General features: G+C 45.6%; 1 protein-coding gene across 2 annotated transcripts in view; it reads left to right on the forward strand.

Annotated features, from left to right (window-relative positions):
* DHTKD1 (dehydrogenase E1 and transketolase domain containing 1) overlaps positions 1 to 17,270 on the forward strand; it is a 56,879-nt gene that overhangs the window by 23,182 nt on the left and 16,427 nt on the right. For both annotated transcript variants that reach the window (XR_010135154.1, XM_004049058.5), the window contains exons 7-12: positions 1,882 to 2,080; positions 5,492 to 5,804; positions 7,988 to 8,072; positions 8,861 to 9,000; positions 14,086 to 14,236; positions 15,744 to 15,850. Coding sequence is in view for 1 of the 2 variants with exons in the window: in XM_004049058.5 (XP_004049106.4) it covers positions 1,882 to 2,080; positions 5,492 to 5,804; positions 7,988 to 8,072; positions 8,861 to 9,000; positions 14,086 to 14,236; positions 15,744 to 15,850 (995 nt within the window). In the remaining variant the exon portion in view is untranslated. The remainder of the gene's footprint in view (positions 1 to 1,881; positions 2,081 to 5,491; positions 5,805 to 7,987; positions 8,073 to 8,860; positions 9,001 to 14,085; positions 14,237 to 15,743; positions 15,851 to 17,270) is intronic.

Below are 17,270 nucleotides of genomic sequence, written 5' to 3' on the forward strand. Positions count from 1 at the left end.
CTGGTGATCTGCCTGCTTAGGCCTCCCAAAGTGCTGGGATTATAGGCGTGAGCCACCATGCCCAGCCTATCAGTGTGATTTTTAAATCCAAAGAAATAAGACAAGGATGGAGCCACAGTGTGCCATCTCAAATTTCTTATAACTGGATGGGTGATCTGGTACAAGTCAGAGATCAACACAATGAGTACAACACCAGAGTTGTTATCTCTAGGATATTCAAACTTGGAGTGCCCAGGGGCTTAGTGAAAAGGGATGTGTTCAACCACTAAACTTGGTGAAATAGTATAGTTAGAAATAAGATGTGAAGGCTGGGCACAGTGGCTCACGTCTGTAATCCCAGCACTTTGGGAGGCCGAGGCAGGTGGATCATCTGAGCTTGGGAGTTCGAGACCAGCCTGACCAACATGGAGAAACCCCGTCTCTAATAAAAACACAAAATTAGCCGGGCATGGTGGTGCATGCCTGTAATCCCAGCTACTCGGGAGGCTGAGACAGGAGAATCACTTGAACCCAGGAGGCGGAGGTTGCAGTGAGCCAAGATCAGGCCATTGCACTCCAGCGTGGGCAGCAAGAGCGAAACTCCTTCTCAAAGGAAAAAAAAAAGAAATAAGATGTGAAGAATCAAAGTCAGCTTCTTTTTTACCTGTGGAAATTGGTAGGTTTTTTTTGTTGTTGTTGTTGTTTTGAGAGTCTTGCTCTGTTACTCAGACTGGAGTGCAGTGGTACAATCATGGCTCACTGCAGCCTTGACATCCCTGGCTCAAGAGATCCTCCCTCCTCAGCCTCCTTAGTAGCTGCGATTTACAGACACATGCCACCATGCACAGCTAATTTTTTTTTTTTTTTTGAGATGGAGTTTCGCTCTTGTTGCCCAGGCTGGAGTGCAATGGCGCCATCTCGGTTCACCAGAACTTCCGCCTCCCGGGTTCAAGCAATTCTCCTGCCTCAGCCTCCCGAGTAGCTGGGACTACAGGTGTCCACCACCACACCCAGCTAAATTTTGTGTTTTTAGTAGAGACGGGGTTTCACCATGTTGGTCAGGCTGGTCTCAAACTCCTGACCTCAGGTAATTCACCTGCCTCAGCCTCCCAAAGTGCTGGGATTATAGGCGTGAACCACTGCACCTGGCCACAGCTAATTTTTAAAATAATTTTTGTAGAGATTGAGTCACTGTGTTGCCCAGGCTGGTCTTGAACCTCTGGTCTTGTGTGATCCCTCTTCAGCCTTCCAAACTGCTGAGATTACAGGCGTGAACCACTGTGCCAGGCTGAAATTGGTCATCTTAAGATAAAGACAGGGCTGTTATTACCCATTCCCAGTTTCACAGATTACAAGGCTGTTTGATGGTAGCAACTATTCTCCTTTTATACAAACAGCCTGGACTGGATGCCTCTTGGGCTTGTCTATGTGAATCCTTTATGATTAGTCTGATGAAGATACTGAAGATCCATTCTTGAGCTTCTTTGGAGCAAATTTATCTTTTTCTAAGGTACATCCTTTAATGACCCTTTTATCTCAGGGAGAAAGAGAGTAATGATAATAACAGTAACAAAATAAATATTAACTACTATGTACCAGGCACTGTTAGGCATTACAACTGTTTGTGCATTCACTCATCGAACCTTTGCAACATCACTAAGAGGTAGGAGCCCCAGTCCCGATTTATAGATAAGTAGGTTGAGATTTGTAGCTTTACCAAGGTCACACAATAAGTCCCAGAGTTGGAACTTGCCAGCTGGTCTCCAAAGCTGGGGTTGTTAACCAAACCGATATCTACCTGTGAGGATTGGGCTGTCTTTTGATACAGGAAGTAGGGCTTAGAGAGGGCCAGTGTCATTCTGGGTTAACTGTCCTGTTTCGGCTTGGTCTTCTGTCCTTCAGGGAAGCTTGTGGGCTGTGCCATCATCCATGTCAATGGAGACAGCCCAGAGGAAGTGGTCCGTGCCACACGACTGGCTTTTGAATACCAACGCCATTTCCGCAAGGATGTGATTATTGATCTGTTGTGCTACAGGCAGTGGGGCCACAATGAGCTGGATGAGCCATTCTTCACCAACCCCATCATGTACAAAATCATCAGGTACAATTATAAACCCTTGTGTGATATGCCCCCTAAAAATTAAAATTACTATTATTATTTTTTTGAGATGGAGTCTTGCTTTGTCACCCAGTCTGGAATGCAGTAGCACGATCTTGGCTCACTGCAATCTCCACCTCCCGGGTTCAAATGATCCTCCTGCCTCAAGTGATCCTCTTGCCTCAACCTCCCAAGTAGCTGGGATTACAGGCGTGTGCCACCGTGCCTGGCTAGTTTTCATACTTTTTAGTAGAGACGGAGTTTTGCCATGTTGGCCAGGCTGATGTCAAACTCCTGACCTCAGGTGATCTGCCTGCCTCGCCCTCCCAAAGTGCTGGGATTACAGGCATGAGCCACCATGCCCAGGCAGGACATGAAACTTTAAGAGCTAAAGCTGACACAGTTCTGGGCTGGAGTGCAGGTGGCACAGTCTTGGCTCACTGCAGCCTCTGCCTCCTGGGTTCAAGCAATTGCAATTCTTGTGCCTCCGCTTCCTGAGTAGCTGGGATTACAGGTATGCATCACCACGCCTGGCTAATCTTTGTATTTTTAGTACAGACAGGGGTTTCGCCATGTTGGCTAGGCTGGTCTCGAACTCCTGGTCTCAAGTGATCCACCCGCCTTAGCCTCCCAAAGTGCTAGGATTACAGGCATGAGCCACCGTGCCTGGCCTCCCATACTCTTCACACTTGACATGGTTCCTCATTGAATAGAAAAAGGGCAATTTAGCAACTCAGCAGATGGGAAAATTGAAGCAGGGGGAATTAAGCAAACCTCGCCCAAATCTATTTACTGCAGTGTCGGCAGGACCAGAAATAGAACCTCAGTGATTCATTTCTACAAACCATAGCTGCCGACCTGCCTGGCACCTTGATGAGAGGTAACTCAGAAGATTCTAATGAATGTTCAGAACCATGCTGTCCAAGATGGAAGCCACTAGCCATCAGTGGCTATTGAGTACTTGAAAAGTGGCTAGTCCTGATTAATGTGCTGTAAGGATAATACACACACCATATTTCAAAGACTTAGCATGTAAAATATAAACCCAAAATAATATTTTTAAAATTTATTAGATATGGAAATGACAATATAATGAGTATATTGACTTAAATAAAATATGTTATTGAAATGCCGGGCATGGTGGCTTATGCCTGTAATCCCAGCACTTTGGGAGGCCAAGGTGGGTGGATCACTTGAGGTCAGGAGTTTGAGACCAGCCTGGCCAACATGGTGAAACCCCATCTCTACTAAAAATAGAAAAATTTGGCCAGGCGCGGTGGCTCACGTCTGTAATCCCAGCACTTTGGGAGGCCGAGGTGGGCGGATCACGAGGTCAGGAGATCGAGACCATCCTGACTAACACGGTGAAACCGCGTCTCTACTAAAAATACAAAAAATTAGCCGAGCGTGGTGGCGGGCGCCTGTAGTCCCAGCTACTCGGGAGGCTGAGGCAGGAGAATGGCGTGAACCCGGGAGGCGGAGCTTGCGGTGAGCCGAGATCGCACCACTGCACTCCAACCTGGGTGGCATAGCGAGACTCCGTCTCAAAAAAAAAAAAAAAAAAGAAAAGAAAAGAAAAAGAAAAATTAGCTGGCGTTGTGGCGCGTGCCTGTAGTCCCAGCTACTCGGGAGGCTGAGGCAGCAGAATCGCTTGAACTGGGGAGGCGGAGGTTGCAGTGAGCTGAGATTGTGCCACTGCATTCCAGCATGGGCGACAGAGCGAGACTCGGTCTCAAAGAAAAAACAAAAAGAAAAGAAATTGATTTCACCTGTTTCTTTTTATCTTTTCTAACGTGACTGCCAGAAAATTTTAAATTACTCATGGCTTGCATTTCATTTCTGTCCCATGGTGCTGATTCAGATGGTTAATGTGACGGAGGGGGAATTTGTTACTTTGGAACTTCCTTTTCTAGATACTGGAAAATAAAATAGATTCCCCTCCTCCAAGTTTATTTCCTTATAGATATAAATTAAAGCAGAGGAATACACGTTTTATGAGCGTTTCTGATCCTTGGTACCAGAAAGAGGACTGCTCTCAGAATAACTAATTGTGTTCTCTTTAGCTCTGAATTTAGCAGCTGAATGACTCAGTGAACCTCAGGGCCCTATTTTATTGTATTTATTTTTTTGAGACACGGTCTTGCTCTGTCGCCCAGGCTGTAGTGCAGTGGTATGATCACGGCTCACTGTAGCCTCGACTTCCTGGGCTCAAGCGATCCTCCCGCCTCCACCTCCTGAGTACCTGGGACTACAGGTGCTTGCCACTGCGCCTGACTAGATGGGGTCTCACAGCGTTACCCAAGCTGGTCTCGCCATCTGCCCGTCTCGGCCTCCCAAAGTTCTGGGATTGCAGGCATGAGCCTCCTCACCTGGCCCCAGGGCGTTACCTTTAAAATCCATCCTGCTTTCTTCTCTCTTTTATCGGATTAAATATGATAATATATGTGAATAGACTTTATAGTTGAAAGTATGACATGAATGTAGAGTGACATTTATTGTAACACCCAGGTGTTGATGACTGTAGTTAAAGGATGATAGATGCAACCTGAAAGATTGCAACTTTCAGACTGGAGCAACTTTGGGTTCTGTACCTTTTTAGATAAAGGGGGGTGCTGATTGGATAGACAGTGTGGGTCAGTCTTGGAAATAATTGTCAGAATTTACCAAATCATAGAAAAACTCAGTTAATTATTTCTATTTGGATGCAGACAAAAACTTATAAAGATAAATTTGTTTTCTCTCACTTGCCTGGAAAAGAGGTTGTTACTATGAGTGCCTTCATTTATTAAATTAATTTATTATATTTAACATTGTTTATTTATTTTGTTTCTGTTTTATAAACTTATTGAGATGAACGTGACATAATATAAAATTGGCTGTCTTAATGCGAACAGCTCAGTGGCATTTATTTACCTTCACAAAGTGTTGCAACCATCACTTCTGTCTAGTTCCAAAACATTTTTCCTGAATGCCTTTTTATTTTATTTTTATTTATTTTTAATTTTATTTATTTGTTTTTTGAGGCGAAGTTTCACTTTTGTTGCCCAGGCTGGAGTGCAGTGGTGCCATCTCGGCTCACTGCAACCTCTACCTCTTAGGTTCAAGCAATTCTCCTGCCTCAGCCTCCTGAGTAGCTGGGATTACAGGTGCGTGCTACCATGCCAAGCTAATTTTTTGTATTTTTAGTAGAGACGGGGTTTCACCACGTTGGCCAGGCTGGTCCCGAACTCCTGACCTCAGGTGATCCACCCACTTTGGCATCCCAAAATGCTGAGATTGCAGGTGTGAGCCACTGCACCTGTCGAATGCCTTTTTAGAGTGCTGACACTCCACCGCCCTTGACAGTGACTCTCCTTGTCTCTATTAGATTGTTACAGGTCAGACTGATTTTTGTTTCTTCTCTTTCTTGGGCAGAGCTCGAAAGAGCATTCCAGACACATATGCAGAGCACCTCATTGCTGGCGGACTCATGACGCAGGAGGAGGTGTCTGAAATAAAATCCTCCTACTATGCCAAGTTGAATGATCACTTAAATAACATGGCCCACTACAGGCCCCCTGCCCTGAACCTGCAGGCCCACTGGCAGGGCCTGGCTCAGCCAGAAGCACAGATCACCACCTGGAGTACAGGTGTGCCCCTCGACCTCCTGCGGTTTGTTGGCATGAAGTCTGTGGAGGTGCCAAGAGAGCTGCAGATGCACAGTCACCTGCTGAAGACACATGTTCAGGTGGGCAGCCTCCAGATGGCTGGTTATTGCTTCTCCTTCCTGCTCAGCAAAGGAGCTGACGTTGGTCTGGTGTTTTCAGTTGTCTGATTCATTTGACAAATATTTATTGTGTGTCATTAGGTTCTAGAAACTGATCCTAGTGTTGTTTTGGTACTGATAGTCAGTTACCTCAGATTTTCTCTTCTTTTCTTTTTCCTCCATGTATTTATTTATTTATGCATGTTCATACATTACATGTACCTGGAATACATGCACACTATAAAAAATACAGAGATACAAGAATGTCCGTTTTTATTTTTCCAACCAGTGAGTAGAAAACACTTTGTTTCAGGTGGCTTAAATAAAAGAAACAAAAGTCAACACACATACCCCAAGGTAGCCCCCTAAACATGCTCATGTTTTACGTATTGTCTTAGGATCACTATAGGATGACAAACCACCCTGGTGGGCCTGGGACTTAGGGTTTTCTGGAATGTGGGACTTTAAGTGCTAAAACAAGGAGAGCAAAGAGTTAAATGTCTTTTTCTTTCTTAAGCTTGGATGAAGGAACTTTGCCCTCTAAATTATTTTATTTTATGTTATTTTTGGATGGAATCTCACTCTGTCACCCAGGCTGGTGTGCAGTGGCGTGATCTCGGCTCACTGCAACCTCCGCCTCCCAGGTTCAAACGATTCTCCTGCCTCAGCCTCCTGAGTAGCTGGGATTACAGGCATGTGCCACCACGCCCAGCTAATTTTTGTATTTTTAGTAGAGATGGGTTTTCACCATGTTGGCCAGGTTGGTCTTGAACTCCTGACCTCAATTGATCCATCCACTTTGGCCTCCCAAAGTGCTGGGTTTACAGGTGTGAGCCACCGTGCCCAACATGAATTATTTTCAAACACTAACTTGGCCAGGCACGGTGGCTCCTATCTGTAATACCAGTGCTTTGGAAGGCCAAGGTGGAAGGATTGCTTGAGCCTAGAAGTTCAAGACCAGCCTGGGCAACATAGTGAGACCTTATCGCTAGTAAAGATTAAAAAATTTGCCTGGCATGGTGGCGCATGCCTGTAGTCTCAGCTCCTCAGGAGGCTGAGGTGGGAGGATTGCTTGAGCCCAGAAGGTTGAGCCTGCAGTGAGCTGAGATTGCACCACTGTACTCCAGCCTGGGTGACAGAATAAGACCCTGTTTCTCCAAAAAAAGGAAATTAAAAAAAAAAACCAACCCACTAACTTTAAGTTTTTATTATAGGTACAGAGACTATTACAACAAACTATTAATATGTACTCATCACTCAGCTTAGGAAATAGGATGTTATAAATACAGTTCCCCACACACCCCTCCTTGATCCATCTCCTCCCACCTCCGCAGAGGTAACCACTAACCTAAGCACGTGTTTGTTTTGCCTGTTTTAAAATTGTATATAGGCTGGGTGTGGTGGCTCACTCCTGTAATCCGAGCATTTTGGGAGGCCAAGCCGGGCAGATGATTTGAGTTCAGGGGTTCAAGACCAGTCTGACCAAGATGGCGAAACCCCTTCTCCACTAAAAAGTACAAAAATTAGCTGGGCGTGGTGGTGTGCACCCATAGTCCCAGCTACTTAGGAGGCTGAGGCAGGAGAATCACTTGAACCAGGGAGGCTGAGGTTGCAATCAGCCAAGATCACGCCACTGCACTCTAGCCTGGGTGACAGAGTGAGACTGCCTCAGAAAAAGAAAATAAATAAAATAAAAACTGTATATAATTGCTCTCCTTCTCTAATATATCCTTTTGTACTCTGTTTTTTTCAGCATTGTTTTTGATGCTTAATTTCGTTGCTTTTTTTTTTTTTTTTTTTTTGAGATCAAGTCTTGCTCTGTCGCCCAGGCTGTAGTGTAGTGGAGCCATCTCAGCTCACTGCAACCTCCGCCTCTCAGGTTCCAGTGACTCCCTGCCTCAGCTTCCTGAGTAGCTGGGATCATAGAGACACGCCACCAGGCCTAGCTAATTTTTGTATTTTTAGTAGAGATGGAGTTTCACCATGTTGTCCAGGCTGGTCTTGAACTCCTTACCTCAAGTGATCCACCCGCCTGGGCCTCCCAAAGTGCTGGGATTACAGGCATGAGCCACCATGCCCGGCCTGCATTAAATTTTTTGTACTCATTGTGAAAAAGGAAATGGACTCTTAGACGTTCCTTTTTTTTCTTCCTCTGAATTTTACAGTCCAGAATGGAGAAGGTGATGGACGGAACCAAGCTAGACTGGGCCACCGCGGAAGCTCTTGCCTTGGGTTCTTTACTTGCTCAAGGTAAGAATTTTCTTTTTTTTCTGTTTTTTTTTTTTTTTTTTTTTTTTTTGAGTCTCGCCCTGTCGCCCAGGCTGGAATGCAGTGGTGCGATCTCAGCTCACTGCAACCTCCGCCTCCCAGGTTCAAGCGATTCTCCTGCCCCAGCCTCCCAAGTAGGGCGCACCACCATGCCCAGCTAATTTTTGTATTTTTAGTAGAGACGGGGTTTCACTATGTTGGTCAGGCTGGTCTCGAACTCTTGACCTCGTGATCCACCTGCCTCGGCCTCCCAAGGTGCTAGGATTACAGGCGTGAGCCACCGTGCCCAGCCAAGGTAAGAATTTTCTGTCTAGCTAGTAGAGAGTACTTTAATCACGTTTGCTACCTGTTACCTTTGCAGTTTATTTGAGTTATAACTACCTCACATTGTGTTCATTGACCAGAGAGGTTCTAAAGCATGTTAATTTTTCTTTCCTGACAATATTACTTATTTGTAGTATAAGTCATGCTGACAACCTTCATCAGAGTATAGACATAGGACAGTTATGCCTGGGAAACAAAGGGCTAGTGCTGGATGTACTGGAAAGATAGTTTTCTCTAAAAATTGCAGGGCACATGATACCTCTCCATTCTTATGCAATCTCATCTTAACTATAGACTTTTGAATATCGGACAGCATATATTAATAACTATCTGTTATCCTAAGGAAAATTCTCAGGATTAAGCCAGTATATAAGAATTTACAGTCACCACACCTTATTATTAGGTTGTTTATTGGAATCTGACTTTTTTTTTCTTGCTTGCTTAAGGTTTTAATGTTCGTCTAAGTGGCCAAGATGTTGGTCGTGGAACTTTCAGTCAGAGGCATGCAATGGTGGTTTGCCAGGAGACGGATGACACCTACATCCCCCTGAACCATATGGACCCAAATCAGAAGGGGTTTCTAGAGGTGAGATGTTTCTATAGCTGTTGTAAAATCCAGGTGCCAACGATTACACTTCCAGGATTCTTAGAACAAGTAGGAAGGAGTGCTGGCAACTTTGGGTTCAGTACTTTTGGAAGTAAAGGGGTGCTAAATGGGTGGATGAGGTGGGTCTGTCAATTTGGAATGCAAGTAACCCCTAGAGAGTAGGCTGGAGCTTTCTTCTTCTGGCGACATATCTGTAATCATGTAAATGTCAAATCAATGTGTGTTTTGTTAACTCAAAGTTGACATTATCATCTGCATATTGCTGTAATTCATTAAAGTTAGTCAAAGATACGGATAAGTCAGTATTCCTTGCCTACTTAAGGAAAGCAAAATCGCGCATCCTCAAGGTTACCTGTTCCCTAAGGTATGAATGGCTTGACGAATGTACACATAACCATGTATTTCTTTCTTTTTTTTCGGAGACTTAATCTTGCTCTGTTGCCCAGGCTGGAGTGCAGTGGTGCCATCTTGGCTCACTGCAACCTCCACCTCCCAGGCTCAGGGGATCCTCATGCTTCAGCCTCCCGAGTAGCTGGGACCATGGGAATGAGGTGCCATTCCTGGCTAATTTTTTTATTTTTAGTAGATGGAATTTCACCATGTTGCCCAGGCTGGTCTTGAACTCCTGGCCTCAAGCAGTCCACCTGCCTTGGCCTCCCAAAGCACTGGAAGTATAGATGTGAGCCACTGCACCCGGCCAGATATAACCATGTATTTCTGTGTGGCAGCCTCTGTGCCCTCTGTAGTGCCTTAAGGGTAGTAGTGGAGTCTTTTCATTTATTTATCTCAAACAATTATTCAAGTGTCTAGCACATGATGTTTATGAAAATAACTTATTCCTTAAGGTAAGTTGAGTGGCATGTCATCTTCTTTCCTACTCTAGCCATTAGTTTGAGAACATCATCTTGAGTTACTGACACCTTATAAAAAATTCACTTGGCGGCCGGGTGTGGTGGTTCACGCCTGTAATCCCAGCACTTTGGGAGGCTGAGGCGGGCAGATCACAAGGTCAAGAGATCAAGACCATCCTGGCCAAAATGGTGAAATCCCATCTCTACTAAAAATACAAAAATTAGCTGGGTGTGGTGGCACGCATCTGTAGTCCCAGCTACTCAGGAGGTTGAGGCAGAAGAATCGCTTGAACCCAGGAGGCGGAGGTTGCAGTGAGCCGAGATCGCACCACTGCACTCCAGCCTGGCGACAGAGCGAGACTCTGTCTCAAAAAAAAAAAAAAAAGAAAAAGAAAGTTCACTTGGGAAAAGCTACATTTTAGGAAGATAACTGAAGGGATATGGAGCTCATCTTTTCTTTAAGTTAGTCCAAAATCTACCCTTGGATCAAGTCAGATTGCTGAACTAGATACTGAAATGTTTAGCATTCCCCTACCTCAGATGAGGCTTTCATTGAATTGTGCTTTGATATTTATTATCAGTTTTGAATTTTGCTATTGAAAAAGTCCTAATTAAATGCCTTGTGTCTGTTTTGTGGATACTGTTGAAGATTTAATTTAGTTTCATTCATTCATTCATTCATTCGTTCATTTATTTATTTGAGACGGAGCCTCACTCTGTCACCCAGGCTGGAGTGCAGTGGCGTGATCTAGGCTCACTGCAACCTCTGCCTCCTGGGTTGGAGCAGTTCTCCTGCCTCAGCCTCCCAAGTAGCTGGGATTATTTGGCCTCCCAGAGTGCTGGGATTACAGGTGTGAACCACCACGCCTGGCCGAAGATTTAATTTATTATTTAGACCTGGCATGGTGGCTCACACCTGTAATCCCAGCACTTTGGGAGGCCAAGGCAGGCAGATCACTTGAGGCCAGGAGTTCAACACTGGCCTGGCCAACATGGCGAAACCCTGTCTCTACTAAAAATACAAAAATTAGTCAGGCATGGTGGCACATGCCTGTAATCCCAGCTACTCAGGAGGTTGAGGCAGGAGAATTGCTTGAACCCAGGAGGCAGAGGTAGTGAGCGGAGATCATACCACTGCCCTCCAGCTTGGGCAACAGAGCAAGACTCTGTCTCAAATAATAATAAGAGTAATTTATTATTTAATACCATGTCCTCTATGTGAAGACCCTGGGAGAAACTCCTGCTTGATCTTGGTAGTGAGAGTAGCTGTATTTTCCTGAGTAGTGATCTGCCTTCATTGTCTAATAGTATTGAATTTTGTAACTGACCAGCATTCCCTTATCAATAATGGCTTCTAGGAAGGGACAGAGGTCAGGCAGCCTTCATGATAAGTGAATAGGTCCTTGGGGTGTGTTTTTCCCCCAACTTCGTTGTACATCTCAATCTATGTGTGTGTGTGTGTGTGTGTGTGTGTGTGTGTGTATGTGACAGGTCCTCCTCTGTTGCCCAGGCTGGAGTCCCATGGTGCAATTATAGCTCACTGTAGCCTCCAGCTCTTAGGCACAAGCAATCGTCCCGCCTCAGCCTCTCAAGTAGCTGGGACTACAGGCAAGTACCACCAGGCCTGGCTACTTTTAAATATTTTGTAGAGATAGGAGTCTCACTGTGATGGCCAGTGTCATCTTGAATTCCTGGCCTCAAGCAATCCTCCTGCCTTGGCCTCCCAAAGTGCTGGGATTATAGATGTGAGCTGCTGTGCCCAGCCTAGAGGGTTTTTATTTTTTTAAGTAAAAGCTTTATTGAGCTATAACTCATAAAATTCAACCTCTCAGTGTGTACACTTGAGCAGTTTGTAGTCTATTCACAGAGTTGTGTAATCATCACCACTATCTAATTTTAGAACATTTTCATTACCCTAGAAAGCAAGCCCATGTCCGTTAGCAGTCACTGCCCACTCCTTCCTCCCTCCAGCCCCTGGACACCACTCATCGACTGTTTGTTTCTATTGATCTGCCTATTTTGGATGTTTCATGTGACTAGAATGGTATAACATGTGGCCTTTTACTGGCTTCTTTGATTTGGCATCATGCTTTCAAGGTCCATCCATGCATGTAGCATGTATCAGTACATCCTTCTTTTTTTTGAGACCAAGTCTTGCTCTGTTGCCCAGGCCGGAGTGCAGTGGCGCAACCTCGGCTCACTGCAACCTCAGATTCCTAGGTTAAAGAGGTTCTCCCACCTCAGCCTCCCAAGTAGCTGGAACTGCAGGTGTGCGCCACCAGGCCCTGCTAATTTTTGAATTTGTAGCAGAGACAGGGTCTTGCCACATTGGCCAGGCTGATCTCAAACTTTTGACCTCAAGTGATCCGCCCATCTCAGCTTCCCAAAGTGCTGAGATTACAGGCGTGAGCCACCACACTCTGCCCATCCTTCCTTTTTATTCCAAAATAATATTCTATAAAGATGTAACTTAAACATATATTTTTTTAAAATTTGAAAGAAACACAAAATTACCAAAATGTTGTGTACAGTAAGGAACTTTTTCTCATCTTTATTTTTTCTTTTGAGACAGGGTCTCACTCTGTCACGCAGGCTGGAGTGTAGTGACGCAATCACTGCTCACTGCAGCCTCGACCTCCTGTGTCCAAGTGATCCTCCTAGCTCCCTTTTTTCATCTTGAACCATCTGAGAGCTAGTTGCCATCCTGGTGCCCCCTACTGTGTATTTCCACAAACGGGGGGACATCCTTCTCCATCATAACACACCAAAATCGGGAAATGAACACAGACATGACTACCATGTATTTCTCAAACCAAGATCAACAATTTTTTTTTCTTTTTTTTTTTTTTAGGCAGAGTCTCACTCTGTTGCCCAGGCTGGAATGCAGTGGCACAATCTCGGCTCAATGCAACCTCCACCTCCCAGGTTCAAGCAATCCTCCCACCTCAGCCTCTTGAGGCCTGCATCACCATGCTCGGCTAATTTTTGTATTTTTTGTAGAGACTGGGTTTCACCATGTTGGCCAGGCTGGTCTCGAACTCCTGACCTCAGGTGATCTGCCTGCCTTGGCCTCCCAAAGTGCTGGGATTATGTATTGCATTTAATTGTCATGTCTTTTTAACCTTCTCAGAGATAAAATTTGTATTCTGCTTTTTTTAATGTTAACATATCATGATGGTTCTTTTGATTTACCATGCAAATACGATGTTAGAATAATGATTTTAACCAAAGGTAGGCCTTTATTTTTTAACTTTCCTCACTTTGTTTCATGACAATTTTTTTTCTTTTCTTTTTTTTTTTTGAGACAGGATCTCACTGTGTCACGCACGCTGGAGTGCAGTGGTGTGATTATAGCTCACTGTAGTTTCAACCTCCTGGGCTCAAGTGATCCTCCCACCTCAGCCTCCCAAGTAGTTGGGACTACAGGCATGTGCCACCATGCCCAGCTAATTTTTGTCTGCTTTTTTTAGAGATGGGGTTTTGCCATGTTGCCCATGTTGATCTCAAGCTCCTGTGCTCAAGCGATCCTCCCATCTTGGCCTCCCAAATTGTTGGGAGGCCACCACGCCCGGCCACAGGTTTTTGAAAAGCTTATAAGACGCAGTTGTATACCTAGCTCCAGAAGAGGGTCATCTGAGAAGTATTGTGCTTATCCTTGAAGAAACTCTGTAATACCCATATTCTGGCCTCTTTTATCTTTTCCTCTCTTTGTCCCAACTTTTCTCATCTGCATCACTGACACCAAGCAGCAAATCTCTTCTCAAAAGAATGTGGTGATGAGGCCAGGCGTGGTGGCTCATGCCTGTAACCCCAGCACTTTGAGGGGCCAAGGTGGGTGGATCATCTGAGCTCAGGAGTTTGAGACCAGCTTGGCCAACATGCTGAAACCCTGTTTCTACTAAAAGTACAAAAATTAGCTGGGCGTGGCAGCGGGTGCCTGTAATCCCAGCTACTCAGGAGGCTGAGGCAAGAGAATCACTTGAACCTGGGAGGCGGAGGTTGCAGTGAGTTGAGATGGAGCCATTGCACTCCAGCCTGGGCAACAAAAGCGAAACTCCATCTCAAAAAGCAGAAACAAACAAACAAAAAGAATGTGGTGATGAATGAGAGCAAGGCTCCCTCTCCGTACCACCTCCCTTCGATAAGTTCCCAGGAGCCCAGTGCTCTGCCGTGGCCCTCACATGCAGCGTTTCCTTCTCTTCTCTGGGATTAGGTCAGCAACAGCCCCCTGTCAGAAGAGGCTGTCCTGGGATTCGAATATGGGATGAGCATTGAGAGCCCAAAGTTACTGCCCCTGTGGGAGGCACAGTTTGGCGATTTCTTCAATGGTGCCCAGATCATCTTTGACACATTCATCTCTGGAGGTTGGTGTCAGCGTATAGGGTGGGTACAGGTGGGGGTCCTTGCGTGGCCCCAGCCTCGCGGGGACAAATGAATGAAAAGGGGCCACTGCTGCCTTGAGACTCCCCTGTGCGGCGGCGCCTCCAGGGAGTTGGGATCACCCGGTTATGACGGGAGTGTGGCCACTGTCAGGTTAATGTGTTACTGGGACAAAAACCCAAGTTCTGTCTCAGCAGGAGCACTGGTGCCACCCAGCACCTGTGCCCAGGAGTCAGTAGGGCCATGAAAACCCGCTCCAGTGTCTGAAAGCTTCCGAAGCAGTACCTGCTCACCGTAAAAATTAGAAGTAATTGAAGTAAACGTCTAAGTCTTCTCCCCAGACCCTGAATCCCATTTTCCAGGGATTCCCACTCTTGGGTTTTGAATACCTGCCTTAAATCTTTCCTATAGTTATGCTTCTCTGTAACATTTTCACTGGGAGGAAGAAAAGTGCCTGAGGGCCTGGACTTCTGACTTGTCCAGAGACTGTTCTGTCGTGCCCACCACCCCCTGTTTCAAGACAGTGGACTGTGTTGTCAGCTGGGCTGTGAGAGCTGCCCATTCTTTTTCTTTTTTTTTTTTTCTGAGATGGAGTCACGCTCTGTCGCCCAGGCTGGAGTGCAGTGGTGCGATCTCGGCTCACTGCAAGCTCCGCCTACTGGGTTTGCACAATTCTCCTGCCTCAGCCTCCCAAGTAGCTGGGACTACATAGGCGCCGGTCACCACGCCCGGCTAATTTTTTGTATTTTTAGTAGAGATGGGGTTTCACCGTGTCAGCCAGGATGGTCTCGATCTCCTGACCTCATGATCCACCCACCTCGGCCTCCCAAAGTGGTGGGATTACGGGTGTGAGCCACTGTGCCCGGCCGGGAGCTGCCCATTCTTGTAAGAGTGGTGCCTGCGGTGGTATTGGAGCGGCATGTGCTGTCCAGGAAGCTGGGAACGTTCCCCTTTGAGTGTGTCTTCCACTCATAAAAGCCCAGGGCCTGTGCCGTGATAGGTTATGGTTTTCTTTTTTGAGACGGTGTCTCACTCTGTCCCTCAGGCTGGTGTGCAGTGGCATGATCTCAGGACACTGCAACCTCTACCTCCCGGGGTCAAGTGATTCTCCCACCTCAGCCTCCCGAGTAGCTGGGACTACAGACATGTGCCACTACAGCTGGCTAATTTTTGTATTTTTAGTAGAGACGGGGTTTCACCATGTTGGCCAGGCTGGTCTCGAACACCTGACCTCAAGTGATCTATCCGCCTCAGCCTCCCAAAGTGCTGGGATTACAGGTGTGAGCCACCGTGCCTAGCCCATGATAGGTTTTCATTCAATGAAACGGACATTTCCCTAAGTATAGCATAACAGTTCTAGAAGGTGCATGTAATGAAAGCAGTTTTGGGGGGTCAGGCAGAAAACTAACATTGATTTCCCCAGCTGAGTCGCGTCAGGCCACTTTGTCCCCGCTTCGTAGAGCTCTTACTCCCCACATGGTACTTTTCCAGGAGAGGCCAAGTGGCTCCTACAAAGCGGCATCGTCATCCTCCTTCCACATGGCTACGATGGGGCTGGGCCAGACCACTCATCCTGTCGAATAGAGCGTTTCCTGCAGGTAAGGGTAACGTCTTCCGGAGTCAATGAATCATTTTCCTGCTTCCTAGAGCTTTTCTACCTCCTGCGGATAGCTTAACGCCCACCTAACTGTAACACAGCTTAGTATTTGAGTGAAACAGATTTGATGCAATGTCAATTTTCTTTGGAAACGTAATGCCTCAGGTATAATTGTATCACGGTTTTATGGCAATTAAAGTTCTCTTTTGCCAGGATCAGCAGTTCTTATACCAGGCTGATCATCAGAATCCCCCAGAGAGCTTTTTTATTTTTTTTTTTTTTGAGATGGGGTCTCGCTCTGTTGCCCAGGCTGGAGTGCAGTGGTGCGATCTTGGCTCACTGCAACCTCTGCCTCTTGGGTTCAAGCGATTCTCCTGGCTCAGCCTCCAAGTAGCTGGGACCACAGGCGTATGCCACCATGCCCGGCTAATTTTTGTGTTTTTAGTAGAGATTGGTGTTCTTCCATGTTGGCCAGGCTAGTCTGAAACTCCTGGCCTCAAGTGATCTACCCGCCTCAGCTTCCCAAAGTGCTGGGATTACAGGCGTGAGCCACCAACATTGGCTGGTTATTAAAACATTTGAAATATCCTGCCAGAAATAGCCATTGTCCTCATTTGGTGTGAATCATTACAAATGTGTCTTTTTGCATGTTATTTCCTTATAGTTTATTATGAAGACTTTCAGATATACAGAAAAGTTGGAAAGAATTTACTGTGAATACTCATATGCCCACTCCCTAGAATTCACCATTATTTTTTATTATACTTGTTTTTTCACATATCTATTCATCTGCCATTCTGGTATCCTTCAATGCATCTTATGTTTTGATTCATTTCAAAATAAATGGAGACATTAGCTGGGTGCAGTGGCTCACACCTGTAATCCTGGCACTTTGGGAGACCAAGGCAGGTGGATCACTTGAGATCAGGAGTTCGAGACCAGCCTGGCTAACACAGAGAAACCCCATCTTTACTAAAAATACAAAAATTAGCCATGTGTAGTGGCTCATCCCTGTAATCCAAGCTACTCGGGAGCCTGAGGCAGGAGAATCGCTTGAACCCAGGAGGCAGAGGTTGCAGTGAGATCACGCCACTGCACTCCAGCCCGGACAACAAAGACTCTGTCTCAAAAAAATTAAATAAATAAATAAATAATTAATAAATAGAGATATCAATACATGTCACCCCAAGTACTTCAGCATGCATATTGTTAATGATTTTGGCATGTGTGCAGCTAAAATGTATAAACAGATGATAGCTTAATAGATAGGTAGACAGAACAACAGATAGATGGATAGTTACATTAATGATGACATTGAGAATTTTATTTAAAAAGAGATTAGAGTAATGGTAGATAAACTAAAGCATGACATGTGAAATACAAAACTACTAGTTGTTGAAGAAACAGAGGAAATGAGTAGG

The sequence above is a fragment of the Gorilla gorilla genome, chromosome 8 (assembly GCF_029281585.2).
Source record: "Gorilla gorilla gorilla isolate KB3781 chromosome 8, NHGRI_mGorGor1-v2.1_pri, whole genome shotgun sequence".
In the NCBI taxonomy this organism is placed as follows: Eukaryota; Metazoa; Chordata; class Mammalia; order Primates; family Hominidae; genus Gorilla; species Gorilla gorilla.